Source organism: Xiphophorus couchianus, chromosome 2, assembly GCF_001444195.1.
Source record: "Xiphophorus couchianus chromosome 2, X_couchianus-1.0, whole genome shotgun sequence".
Classification (NCBI taxonomy): Eukaryota; Metazoa; Chordata; class Actinopteri; order Cyprinodontiformes; family Poeciliidae; genus Xiphophorus; species Xiphophorus couchianus.
Window position 1 is genome coordinate 11,703,589 of NC_040229.1, and position 11,992 is coordinate 11,715,580.

General features: G+C 37.7%; 1 protein-coding gene across 1 annotated transcript; it reads left to right on the forward strand.

Annotated features, from left to right (window-relative positions):
* Positions 1 to 1,100: 1,100 nt before the first annotated feature.
* On the forward strand, positions 1,101 to 11,881 carry pidd1 (p53-induced death domain protein 1). Its single transcript, XM_028004230.1, has 15 exons — positions 1,101 to 2,262; positions 3,502 to 3,915; positions 4,027 to 4,179; positions 4,279 to 4,324; positions 4,424 to 4,625; positions 5,558 to 5,707; positions 5,811 to 5,984; positions 6,471 to 6,618; positions 6,701 to 6,836; positions 6,932 to 7,082; positions 7,163 to 7,286; positions 7,385 to 7,500; positions 8,944 to 9,051; positions 9,306 to 9,502; positions 11,184 to 11,881. Exons 1-15 carry the CDS (start codon positions 1,788 to 1,790, stop codon positions 11,416 to 11,418), a joined length of 2,829 nt encoding a protein of 942 aa, XP_027860031.1. The 5' UTR covers positions 1,101 to 1,787; the 3' UTR covers positions 11,419 to 11,881.
* The last annotated feature ends 111 nt before the right edge of the window (positions 11,882 to 11,992 follow it).

Genomic DNA, 11,992 nt, shown 5'->3' on the forward strand with positions numbered 1-11,992 from the left:
ATGGCTTAAGAGAAAGGAGATTCACACTCTGGATTGGCCCAGTCAAAGTCCGGATCTCAATCCTATAGAAATGCTGTGGCAAGATCTGAAACGGGCAGTACATGCCAGATGTCCCTCCAACCTCACTCAAGTGGCAGAGTTCTGCAAGGAAGAGTGGACAAAAATCCCAAAAAGCAGATGTGAGACACTCGTTTGTGGTTACAGAAGATGTTTAGTTGAAGTAATGGCTGCAAAGGAGGTGCCACAAGGTACGAACTGAAAGAGTTCACATACTTTTGCACTTGGCAGATTTGCTGTTTTTTGACAGATAAAATACTCAATATATTATATATCAGTATCTATATTGAGATACTGTCTGAGTATAATGTTATTATGAGATATTATTATAATGAGTATCTCAATATAGTATGTTGAGATACTATATAATTATATACTATGAGATACTATCTCATTGTATTGATATAGTATAGTATCTCATTATAATAATATTATAATTATCTCATGAGATAATTATAATAATATTATAATTATTATAATTATCTCATAAGATAATTGTAATAATATTATAATAATATTATAAATATTATAATATTATAAATATTTATAATATTTATATTAATTTATTTATATTATAAATTATCTCATTCAATGAGATAATTTATTATAATGAGATAGAATCTCATTATAATAAATTATCTCTTGAGCTAATTTATTATAATGAGATAGAATCTCATTATAATAAATTATCTCTTTGTAATGAGATAAGTTATAATTATATTATAATTTATAATGATAAATTATAATATAATTATAAAAATTATAATTATCTCTTTATAATGATATAATTCTTTTTTTTTAATTTATCAGAGTGGCCCCGTTTATTTTATTTTCACGTTTATTTTAATTTCCATTTATAACAATATTAAATATTTATTAAAATGTTCTACTTTAAATTCTGATGGGAACCCTCGCACAAGAAATATAGATTTATAAGTTTTTGCTTGAATGGTAAACCAAAACTGAACAAAGAAATCTTTTTTTTAAATTGTAAGCAATCGCAGTTTGTTATTCTGCCAGAATAAAAAGCGACACCAAGCGCCTAAATGAGAAGTTGCATCGACTAGACACGTTGACACCGTTGTCCCGCCCTTAGTTGAAACTTTGGCGGTGCTACTAACTTCACGCTTGTTGTAATATATAAGAACCAGAGAGAGGGGCGGGACCGTCAGCACCCATTAGATTCTAATACCCGCATTAGTGTCTTCTCTATTTGGAACCCAGGGTAACTTAAAACAAGCGCGCCACAGTGACGCAACGGATTTGCTTTAAAAACGTTCTAGAACCAGGAAGTAGCGTCACACAACGAACAGTCAATCCCGATTTTAAAGTTTCCTGTTTTTATCCTGGAAAACTGTGATAGCTAGGAGAAAAACATATATTTTAAAAATAGTATGCACATTTGGTGGACTATTTAAAGATAGTTATGGCTTACGTTAACTTAAGAACCGTGTTTGCGACTTTGACGCTTACACTTTCTTCGTACAGTGTATTTGTCTTGATAAGGGGTTCTCACCACTTATCCTTACTGCCATGAAGTACAAATTTGTCTGTAATCAGCCATGTAACGTGTTATGGAAAGTGAGAACCCCAGATACATCACTGCAGTAGTAGTAAGTGATTTTATAAACTCTTTTTTATGGAGAGAAAGCCTCAAGAAGACACAACTCTTCATGAGGAAGGTGGAGACCTTGATCTTCGTTGGACTGTAAAACAAAGCAGGTCAGAAGATGGAGAATAACGCATCCAAAAATCTAAACGTCTCCACAGCTTTGCCGGCTTGTAGGGAATCGGTACCTGGATTGAGAGAACCACATCATGCGCCTGGAGCTGAGGTTGCTGAACCAGAGAGGGGGGCTTACTCAGCGGACCCCAGTGATCGCTCCATCTCAAGCCTCTCCTCTTCTTTCTCGTCAATGTTTCAACCTCTTTCTTCATCTTCCTCATCTTCCCGTGGCTCAATCCTGTCTCTGTCGCCACCCTTGCCTCCTTCTGTGGAGCTTTCTGCAATCATGACAGACACCAGGCTGACCCTGGATGTTTACCTAGGAGGAGCAGCTGCGTTGCCTTTGGTATGGGGGTATGACCCTGATCATCTGAGGGGCATCAAGTACCTGAGACTGAGCTCCGAGGACGAACCTGGGCTTGATGCTGCACTGGATGTCCTTCCCCATATGACAGGTCTTCACTCTTTGGCCATTCGGGGTAACATATCGCATCACCAACACATTAGCATGCATATTGCCATATTTTTGTATTTAGTTTAGATAAATTCTTCTAAAATAATAACTAGCACTGCTTTGATAAAATGTGATTTGGTTGTCTGGCAGGTTGTTGTAACACAATCAAATCACAGTCTTGTCTCTACTTACTTTAGGATTTCAGTAGCAACAATCCTTCCTGTCAAAATCACATTGTCTGTTACTAGATAGAACTGAGAATAAAGATAGCTAAAATATGTTTTCTACTTTTACCACATGGTGTTTTAAGCTCTCCATTGTGGAGACTGTATGAGGAAAAAATACAAATAATAATCTTAGGTGTAACTTAAAATGTGATTGCGTGACTTGAGATGTATTGTAATTTGAAAATAACAAATTAGTAACTAAGCTAAGCATATTTTCAGATATCCATATATATATATATATATATATATATATATATATATATATATATATATATTCATATTCTTGTGTCTTTTCAAATGTCTAAAATACTCTTTTCAGAGCTGATTTCAGCTCTAGATGCTCAATGTTCATGTTAGGTATTGAAGATAAACATTGTGGGTATCTCAACTATACTTTTTAGAAAGGTGAAATTCCATTTTCTAAACTTTTATTTATGAATTCTCATGAAAGATTGTATGGTGTTCATTGCCTTTATCAGTAATTTGATTGGAAGAAGGTCAGTTCAGAACTTAGAGTTCTGAACTGACTCCCAAATCAAACTATAGCCTTCGTAATAATTCACGTTTTCCACCATTGGATTTTGTTTTGTTTGAGTGGCCAGGATATAAACCAAAGAGTTACATTTTATTCAAAGTTACTTTTGAAATGTAATTGTTTTAAATTTTAAATTAAATTTTAGACCTGTAGAAAGGTAATTAAGTAGGATGCAAAGTAACTCTGATTTAAGAGTGACTGACAGCACATTTGCATTCACGTTAAAATGTATTTAGGTATTATAAAGGAAAGTTGTTCCTTTTAAGAAATTTGTTCCAGATATCTACAAGTTTTATCCTAAATATCTGGAGCTGACTGTCAACACATCTAAATTAGAAAAGTGACACCATTTATTATTGTAAGAAATATATAGGTATTTTAAAAATAAATATAAAAAATTATTTGTAGACTGAACAAAAGGTAGTTTGGATAGCTAAAATAAAACATATGCTCTGAAGATGTTGCTTTCACCATCTCCTGTATTTACTTTTCTTTCTTGAAGGACATCGTTTTTATGACTCACGAGGTGATCCCCTGCCTGGACTCCTCACCAGTTTGCCAGACTCCACGTCAAATCTGTCTCACCTGAAACATGTGGATCTCTCTTTCAACCAGCTTACCTTTATGCCATCATGCCTGCTCCAACTGCCGGCGCTGTCCATGTTGCTTCTCTGCCACAACCACATCTCAGCTTTGCCTCCAGATCTAGGCCAATTATCATCCTTAAACTACCTGTCCCTGATGGGGAATAAATTGGTATCTCTTCCCCCAAGCGTGGGACAACTAAAAGCGCTGCAGAGGCTCGATGTATCAAATAACGTTCTCCAGCAACTGCCTGATGAAATTGGTTTCCTGGGGGAGCTTGTTAAGTTAGAATTGTCTCGCAACAAGCTGAAATGGCTGCCAGAGAGCATGGGTAAGAGGTTCAGGGTGAATTACGGTTTTAGATATAGACCACTTTAGAAATAAACAAGATATTCTGTTTGCTGGGAGTTAAGTTGTTGACGAGTTTTTATTTATTGCACAGGCTCTCTTGTTTCTCTCAGGGAACTGGTCATCTACAGCAATGAGTTCCGGGTAATTCCAAAATGTCTGAATGAACTCCCTCTGCTTACAATGGACGTTCGCGATAATCCTTTGGGAAAACCCCCAACCCCGCCTCCACTGCCTCCTGTACTGGGTGAGGAGACATAAATTGGTTTATGCTTAAATTTCTTTTATTGTAATCATGCAATGCACTTTTTGTATTGTACTCATTATAATTGTCTTGTCTTATCAGATCACCCAAAACTCCCAAAGTTGCATCTTAGATTCAACAAGCACAGGTACAGCTCTGCAGTGACGTGATCAAATTTGTAAACTAACACTGCCTGCTTAAGCATTGCAGGACGAAACCAAACGTGTCCCTCTCCTTTGCTCTTTAGCTTCTTTGTTTCGTCTGCTGGTTGCCATGTGTTTCTCCCAGGAGGGGCTGAGCTGATGTTCCCCCCTGGATGCCTGATGACAACCACCAAACTCATGTGGGGCGAGAAAAGGCCAAACAGGAAGTGGGTGTGGCTGGAGGAACACGACATCCTGCTGAGTCGGCCCCTGGAGCTTCGTCCTCATGGTGTTACGTTTTTGAAGGTGTGAAAATGATTGGGTATAGTTTATTACATTAACACAAATGTACAGTGCCATGAAAAAGTATTAGTAAGCATGCCTCACTTCTAGAGAAGTGAGGCATGTATTCTCCGCTTTTTGCTCTTATACGCTTAAAGAGCATCTGGGAAGCATTAACCATGCTTCAGTTTGTCAAAATATATTAAAGCCTTACTTCAAAAGCCTTAAATTAATCTCTTTACTCAAATTTCTGCTCACAAATATCCCATTATGACAATATCAAAAAAAAAACATGTACAATACTCACAGCCTTTAATTGATCAATTTAATACAATTTGGAATGAGGATGTAACAAAACTAAATGTGAAAAAGTAAAGCTGTGTGAGATTATGTTAGAGACCATTAGTGAACAAAGAGCATCATTAAGAGCAAGGAACATGCCAGTCGCACAAAGGTTGGCATTTTGTTAAAAATAAGGTTGTAATTGCCCTTTTATGCATTTTTAGAATTATTGTAGTATCTAAGATACCAAATGTTTAATATGACCAATATCTGTTTAGCCACACTTTACACAATTTAATACAGGCTTGGTTGAAAAGGTTGTTTTACTCTTCCACCATGTAACAGGAATGCTGGACAAAAGGCAGTTGTTTTTACAGGAATGAAAACATGGAACTCCCTTCCTTTGTCTGTTTTAAGTGCAGCAAATGCTAAAGCTTTTACAAGAGCCCTATTTAATTAGTTTATTATATACTATTATAATTCTACATTTATGAATCAGTATGCTAGGTCACTGGTGTTAAGCGTGTGCAACTGTTTTTGTGATAAATGTTTTTCTACAATTTGGTCTTGGGTTAGGATTATCCAAATAGACAGACTGCTCTATATTAATGCGCCGACTATTTATTAGGAATGTTTTTGGGTTTCTCGGTTCATGTTTTTGTTGTTTACTTCAGCCTGTGGAGGTGTGTGTGCCGTATCATCGGACCAAACGAGGGGAGGTGGTGTTGCGCACGTTTGACGGGCAGACATGGAGCACTCTGCCCACTGAACTCAGGAGAGGAAGTGAGGAGCATTGTTGTTATCCTGGGGGACGTCCAGCCAGGGTAAATGAGAAAATCTGAAATTGGACCGTAAAGTTTGTTTTTCTATTTTAATTCAGATCATAGTGTTACTTGTGGAATAAAATAAACTTTTATGTTTTTGTAGCTGGCATGTTCCTCTGTGAGCCACTTCTCTTGGTTTATGGCAGTATCCAGACCTGTAAGGGATACATGGTCCGTCACACCAGCAGGAGCTCTTCTGGTGTCCAGCTCCAACCCTGGAATAAAGCTTCACTTCCCTCCTGACTCTACTGCACAGACTCGCACTATAACCCTACAGGTGAGGTCAGCAAATGGCAGTGAAAAGAGCACAACCTTCTAAGATCCAAAACCAAAATTATTCCAAGAAAAACCAATGGGTGGCAACAGCTGGTTTGTTTTTGAACATACGTTTGACTTGATTGTTTGATTGAAGTGTCAGTGTGAGTAAAAAGCACAGAGTAAACCTTGTGGAGTCCAAATGATCCATCTCTTTAGACGGCAGGTTGGTTATTAAACCTCCCAACCACCGGACATTTGACAAACAAAAAACATCTCTTAAAATAATGAGAGGCTCTAAAAGTTATGGAAGTAGTCATAACAATTCCAAATACAAAATTAATTACAGACTTTGGTTCCAAATTTACTTCAGTAGATCCTAAATGCCTAAAGAAAAAACTAAACGATAGAAGTTGTGACTTACAAAAATTCAACGTAAATGGCCACAACAAGCAGGTACACCATTGTTACCATGAGCAGTTGTTGATGCATCTCTCTCTCTCTCTAGGTGCTGCAGGTGTCTGAGTTTGAGGTGCAGGCTCTGTGTGGTGACCTTCAGGCTAGAGTCAGCCCCCTCCTCTGCCTCTCCCAGACTCCTACCTCACAGTTCCTGCAGCCAGTTAAAGTCCAGATCCCTCTGCCGCCAGGAATCACAGGTTCCATCGGCCATCATAGTTTTCACATGCGTGCATGAGCAGAATATTTTAGCATGCATTAACATTTACTGTGGATCCACAGGGCATGAAGCCGATGTGTCTCAATTACATGTACTTCACGGAGATCCAGCTGCTCAAACCTGGACTGACATTACATCACAAGTGTCTTTGTATGTTACCCATCTGTATGCCATTTTCTACATTACTCACTTCTCCTGGTAAGCTGCTGTGCTTTGTTATGCAATTTCCAATTGACATACTCCAGATTGTATGCTGGGGGTGTTGTAACTGTGGTTTATCTGCTCTATTACAGGTACTGGCTGTGGTACACTACACAGCGTTGTGTTAGCGGGGTGGTCAGAAAGGTTTATCAACGGCTTAAACAGTTTAAAGTCCAGTTCCTCGTCCTCCAGCGGAAGTCGGATCCCGCTCAGGTTCTGCTGCAATGCCTGCCTGCTAACAAGGTTTGAAATCTCACCTTTTGACCTTCTTTGGAACCTCAAGTATAGATGCTGAACAGTAATTATGTGGGTTTTCTGCTCAGATGGAGGGCAGAGTTCAGTCTTTGTCTGAGCAATATGATGGACCTCACCCCTCAGACTTGTGTGACCTGCTGGAAGGAGAACAGTTCTTCGCTGGCTTTGAAAAGGGCTTAGACATCGTCACAGGTTGGAATTCATCTTTGCTGCCATTAATGTTGAATTATGTGTTGCTGGGTAACATCTGTAAACATGTTTTTTTTAACATGTTTATTTATTTTCCCCAGACAGGCCGGATTGTGTTGAGGGGCGTCTGTGTTTTGTGTTTTACTCCAGTCTGAAAAATGTGAAGGAAGTGTACATTTGTTCTGCTCAGGGGCAAAAAGGGCCAGTGAGGGGACAGGTAAGAAACACAGAACAGTGAATAATAATGGATGTTACATGCCCACTCTGCAGATAATACAGTGAGCAAAGAGCATAACATTTTAATTTACATTGAGTACTTACAAAATATATGTCGATCAACCCTGTTGCTTTGCTTCACTTTGATTACTTTCAGTTTAGGAAAGGAAGCCTGTTTTCCTAAAAACAGGCACCCCACATCTAAGACCCAATAAAGACAAAATAAGACGCAGATGTTGTTCTATTGAAATAAAACATGGTTGGATCACTCCAAGAAGGAAATTGATTTATTAAAAATTAACATTTTTTCTTCTATGTGTTTCATATATCTCAGCCTGACTCTGAATGTGAAAATTTAAGTGCAGAAAGGGCTTCAAAATTCAAATTTCAGTTAAAGATTACTTAAGACTCCTGTGCATTTGTTGTCAAACATATTTCTTTCTAGAAGTCATCTTTAGTGAACTTGGATATAATCTGTTTGGTAACCTATGATAGTGTAGGGAGGAGGGTGTTCTAATTGAAATATTTTTGTGTTAAGTCTATAGTTGGCTCCCTTCTAAAACTATTAAGAAAATAATAAAATATTCTCTTACAAACGTTCTGAGAATCCTTCATGCTGTTTGTTTCATTCATTTTCTCAGTGCTCTCTGTCAAATATTATAACACTCTTCTTATGCTGATGGTTTGTGCGGAGGATGTGATCTGTAATTCTACGGTACTTTAAACCTGCTGAGATTTGCAAGGTGCTATTTTTGCATCTGCACGGATTGCAGGTGTTATCAGTGAGGTGTGCTGCTCCTGCTGCACATAATAAATCAGATTACGCCATTAAACATGGCGGTGTCCTTACACTGGGTTTACCTGTACTTCTCCACTGACTGCCATTAGCAGCCAATATGAAACTGATACAATCAGCTCATCGAGATGAAGAGAAAACGAGATTAAACAGCTCAGTCACACCTCACTTTACATTATTTGGATGACGGGAATAAAGATAGACACCGGTTTTCATCTATGGAGTCCTTTGATGCTACTTGCTTGCCTAGTCACAAGATAAAAATATATAGTTGCAGCTTTAAAAAACTTTGGACTGCAGGCTGTTTTTCAGTGAAGTCATTCTTGGAAGCTGGAAAGAGCATAAATAAAGGTTGTGGCTGAAACAGATGTCATACTGTCCTTAGTGGGGTAAAGGTTGAAAGAGGATAACTTTCTGTACTTGTTTATAGGAAACACGTTGCATAATAGGAAATAAGTTAGATGATGTGATTTGAGGCCTTTTGTACAGTTTATGGCCTCACTGGACCTAGTGTCTTTCTTTTATGACTTAATTTTGAATTTAAAGGGAAACAAAAAGACCAAAGCTTGAACAAATAGCTGTGGGGATGTTTGATGAGCAAGTTGCAGTTTTTAATCTAAATGTTTGTGTTTGTTATTCATTTTTCAGGTGTCATTCTACAGAGGGGAGATTCCCAGTAATCTGCCAGAGGAAGTAGCCAAAAAGAGGAAAGGACTTGACACCCAGTGGCTCGCTACTTTACCATTAAGACTTCCTGTCAGTTAAAATACCAGACATTGTTGTTTCCCACTTTTCACTTACACTGTTGCTTTTCTTTATCATGTTTCCATTAATTTTTTTTTACCTTTATATATAAAATATTTGCAAAATATTCACACTATTGTTTGAGTTGCTCTTCTTGCTTTTTGTTCATTCCACTGACAAAAATACAGCTTTTCTAAACCTTTTTGGCTTCTTTTTATGAATAATATCGATACCTAAAGGGGAACATTTCCATGTTTCACTTGCAGGCTCTGAATTCCGACAACAGTTTTAACATGGAGGAGTTCCAATATCCCCCCCTGAACCTGGGTGACCCAGAGAGCGGCTACCTTACAGAAGCCAACTTGCTGTCCATCTCCCTGCAGATTGGACGGGACTGGCGTGTCATTGGTATTAACCTTGGGATGAGCTATGAAGTGTTGGACCGCATACAGTACAAACACAGGTGAGAATAAAAACATTTAAATAAATAGTTGTCTTGGATTATGTTCAAAATAGAATTAGAATGTGTCTCACCTACAAAGATGTTGGAATTTTGTATTTTCTATTTTAGAACTGTGTGATCATCAGAGAAACTTGACTTTGTGATTTTAGGTTAAAGCAGATCAGTTTGATTATGCATGATGTAGATTTAAGCCTTTTTTGGTTGAATCAGACTTATTTATGCACATGCAGATACTTTATGGAAGTGGAATTGTGTTTCTTTTTTAAGTCAGATTAGTAGCTTCACTTGTTTTCATAGTGTTTGAGATGTTTTCAATGTGTTTTTGTAAAACAGGGAGACATTTCTCCAGTGTTGGTACAGGAAATGTTTTTGTTTTTATTTAACAGAGATGTTATGATACCACATCAACTCTTGTGTTTTGTTGTTATTCTGCAGTGAGATGTTTAACTTCTCTTTTTAGGTCTATTGTGGCCGATTGGTAATCAGAAAAAGGGAAATAATTTTAATGAATATTTTTTCAGCGTTTTGAGATGAATCTGGAATACAACTGTTATCTGAAATATTGTCTAAATATGCATGCACCTTTTCTCTGTACAGTTCATTGTGAAAGTATTTGAAACCCTTGAGCTTTCTCACATTTTGTGGAGTTGCAACATTGATGTATTAAATTCAGGTTTTACGTGAATACCAACACAAAACAGTTCAAATTTGTAAATTGGAAGGAAAATGTTTTATAGTTTAAGTAAATGTTTTGAAGTAAAACTCAAACAAGTGTAGTATGCATTTGTAATTAACCCTGCTTTATCCTAAATCCAATTACTGCTCTAACTCAAAAGGCTTGCAGCTGTAATTGAGTTCAATAAAAACTGAATCAGGAGTCTGAATAGACTACTCTTTTAGTTTCCCACCTTGCTCCCAATTATGCACTACTTTGAGATGTTCTATTGCATAAAGTCAAAATAAAATACATTACAGTTTTGAGCTTCAATTAGACAACATGTAGAAATCTTTAATTCACTTTTGCATATTCAAGATAATAATCGGGTAACAAAGCTTGTCTTGATTGTGGAATAGGTTGAAAATCATTCAGAACTCCAGCTTAAATCTTGCTAGAATTTACATTTGCTGTAAAGGTAATTTATGTAATCAATGTGCAAACATGGTAAAAGAAAACCTCTGGGGAATCCAGGTAGACTGAGTTGGTATGTAACTACAAAAGAACCAGTAATAGGAGAACATTTTGATTGCTTTAATCAGCACTGTCAGCCATCATTGAGCCATCTGGGACACTGCAGGAGATTACACACAGGCTGTTTACTCATCTGGCCCTCCCCCTTCTCCTAAGCCAAAAAACCCACTCATGACGCATCCTGTAGATGGAAAAAGATGCGTTATGTAAAGTCAAAGATTAATGTCCTTACAGCAGGAATATAGTGGTTATTGTATGGAGATTCAAATGTCTTACTCTTAGGGGGGCCGTTTTTAAATACACCTATGACTGCAGATTACACTAAATATATAATGAGCATACATTTCTTTCAAATGTTCACATTGCTGCTACTGATTGAGTTGTGAACAGATGTATGCATGCATGGTGTATTTTTACACCATTCTTTTCCACTGAGGCAGCTGCAGCTGGCTGCTTCATAACGCAACATCTCTTGTTTGTGTTACTCGCCAGGGACAACCTGGGTGCCTTAGTGCTGGACATGCTGTTTCACTGGGCCCGAGGACAGAGGAATGCAGGACCTGGGTCAGTGTCCAGGCTTGTGGCCGCTATGACAGAAAGCGGCAGGAGGGATCTGGCAGAGGAGATCGAGGACATAGTCAGTCTTGGAAGGAGAAAGTACACGGAGTCCCTGAAGAGAGTAGGTCTGGAAGCAGAGAGCTCCTCTGTTGGGGAAGCACAGCAGTAGATGAGCCCACACTGGGCGCAGATGGCTGCTTTACACTTGAGTAACCTGCTTGTTTACACTGAGGCCCCGATCATCCCGACCAGCTCTCTGATCAACTGTCATAATGTGCAAAACCCTCTGAGACACCACCCTCCAACTGGTGGGGCTTTTTATAAGACTTTTTTTTTTTAAAGTCAACTGGATGGACTGCATCAGGACCAGTTCTGTGGTCGGCTGGCATTTTGAAGATGCAATTTAGAAAGCATAAAGCTACTTCTAATGTAATATATTTCTAATTGCATAATTTTACATAACATTGTGTAAATATTTTGACTCTGGGATCAAAATATTTCTGAAGTGCTTTTGACTGGCATCTACAATTGTTGAAGATCATTTGAAAGAAAACTGGGATAATTGAGATCTTGTCCTGAAAATTATGTTTGTAATAAAAAAATAATGCTCCAATGCAATTGACAAAATCTGACCATATGTTGTCATTTAATGATAATAAGCAATTTGGTTATTTATTAGCTCCCTATTATTATAGTTTATTAGCCAAATTTTAATTTTATGAACATTGGTCTTCTGAATAACG